General features: G+C 41.4%; 1 protein-coding gene across 1 annotated transcript; it reads left to right on the top strand.

Moving 5' to 3' along the window:
- The first annotated feature begins 320 nt into the window (after positions 1 to 320).
- LOC128737088 (protein farnesyltransferase/geranylgeranyltransferase type-1 subunit alpha) lies at positions 321 to 1,813 on the top strand. The gene is made up of 4 exons (XM_053831649.1): positions 321 to 469; positions 537 to 722; positions 791 to 1,145; positions 1,215 to 1,813. The coding sequence occupies exons 2-4, from the start codon at positions 581 to 583 to the stop codon at positions 1,714 to 1,716; spliced, it is 999 nt and encodes a 332-aa protein (XP_053687624.1). The 5' UTR covers positions 321 to 469; positions 537 to 580; the 3' UTR covers positions 1,717 to 1,813.
- Positions 1,814 to 2,160: the final 347 nt, after the last annotated feature.

The following is a 2,160-nucleotide window of genomic DNA, read 5'->3' as shown; positions in this document are numbered from 1 at the left end:
CTAAACAGGGGTGCCAGTTGCCAGATATTGAAATCCATGATATCAATGAAAGCACTTTTATTTAAATAATTTAAATTAAATTCCTGTATAACAACTTCATTTATGCATAGATTCTTAGGTCTAGGTATTTTGTAATTCTTTTTAAGTTCATACAGTTTGTAATCAAGCTTCACAAAAAAATTTACACACATCAGTTTGGTTGTTTTCGTTATTCTCAGCATTTTCAATCGCAGTTTTCTGTTCTATAATTTCTGGCCTCTCTAATTTTTCATTTTGACAGTGACAGTTGACAGTCCGTCGTCCGTCCGTTCTGAACGTTCTGAATGTCTTTCTCGTAGATTTTTGTTTTAGTTCGTCGTCGTTTCATTTTTGTGCAATAGAATATCTCGAATATTTTAAGGCGCATGTTTGCATTTCACTGATTTTGTAGCTATTTGCCGTCCCGTATTATTAGCCTTCAAATAAATTGGTAGCCATAAAGATAAAAAAGCACCACCGCAATCTAGGTGATATAAGAAAACTATTTTACTCAACAGAAAATCATCCAGTTTGGGAAGAATAAGTGCAAGTGACAGCAGCGATGGCTGACGGTAACAGTTCCGACGAAGATTTTCCCGATGATTGGATTCTGTACGCTAACCGACCGGAATGGAACGACGTAGTGCCGCTGATGCAGGATGATGGCGAAAACCCAGTGGTCATGATCCAATATAGTGAGAAATGTATGTCCTTTTACAGTATTTGATTTATAAGGAAAAAATCTAATGATAAATTTTTCGATGTTCCACAGTCAATGACGTCTACAGCTATCTGCGAGCGATTATTTCCAAGCAGGAAAAGTCCGTCCGTGCCTTGCAGCTGACGCACGATGCGGCCAAGCTGAACGCGGCCAACTATACGGTCTGGCAGTACCGGCGGGACATACTTAAGGCGCTCAATTCGAACCTGTACGACGAGTTGGACTACATTGAAGGCGTGATCGAAGATAATCCGAAAAACTATCAAGTTTGGCATCATCGCCGGGTGATCGTCGAGTGGTTGAACGATTCTTCGCGGGAGCTAGAGCTAACGGAAAATATTCTGAACATGGATGCCAAAAACTACCACGCCTGGCAGCATCGGCAGTGGGCTATCAAAACATACAAGTTAGTTTATTCGCTTTGGACGTGATGTCGTAAACGAGTTGGTTTTATCTCATCTTGTTTGCATTTCAGTTTGTTTGACGATGAACTGCAGTATGTCGATCGTCTTATCTCGGAGGACATGCGCAACAATTCGGCCTGGAATGAGCGTTTCTTCGTGCTTAAGCATACCGGATTTAGCACGGATGTGCTCGAGCGGGAGATAAACTATGTGATGAATCGTATTCGGTTGATCAAAAACAATGAAAGTCCATGGAACTTTTTGCGTGGACTGTTGCAGCAGGGGGAAGGTAAACTGGGTCAGTTCCCGGAGGTGGTCGAATTTTGTGAGGATCTGTACAACTCCGGGGTTCGATCGCCGTATTTGTTGGCATTCTTGATTGATCTCTATGAGGAGAAATACTTTGAAACCAGAAGAGGAGGGCAGAACGCCGAGGAGTACCAGGTTAAGGTGCAAGACCTGTGCGATTCGATGGCAAATCAGCATGATCAAATACGCTGTAAATACTGGCGTTACATAGCGGATAATTTCCGAAGGAAGATGGAGGAAGAGCCCGAACAGAATGGGCTGTAGTAATAGGTTTGCATCAGGTTTAAAGTTTAAAGCCGACGGCGAGTTTATTTTAAAGAGAATATTGTCGGCGTTTGGAAAAAATACATCTAGAAGCCATCATCAATATTGTAAACGTTGCTTCATTGATACCGAAATTTTTCATTTTTTGGCGTGTTGCTGATAGATGCACGCAATAGTTCTGATAATATGGCTTTTCACTTAAATAAGAGCTGTTCACTTACTCCTATTCCTACCTCCACGTGACGCCGGCTAAAGTAAGCAACCTTAATTGCCGTACGCAGACAGGGAAAACGAAACAGCGGCATACGCCCACTCTAACAGGGGATACTGATAGCATGCCAAACAAATTAAAGAATAATGGTGGCAAAATTTAGATTTTGACAAAAAATGAAGAGATCACAGGTATTCAATTTAAAAAGACATGTTTTGGACACGATTCGGAAG

The sequence above is a fragment of the Sabethes cyaneus genome, chromosome 2 (assembly GCF_943734655.1).
Source record: "Sabethes cyaneus chromosome 2, idSabCyanKW18_F2, whole genome shotgun sequence".
Lineage (NCBI taxonomy): Eukaryota > Metazoa > Arthropoda > Insecta > Diptera > Culicidae > Sabethes > Sabethes cyaneus.
This window is presented reverse-complemented; position numbering and strand designations above follow the sequence as displayed.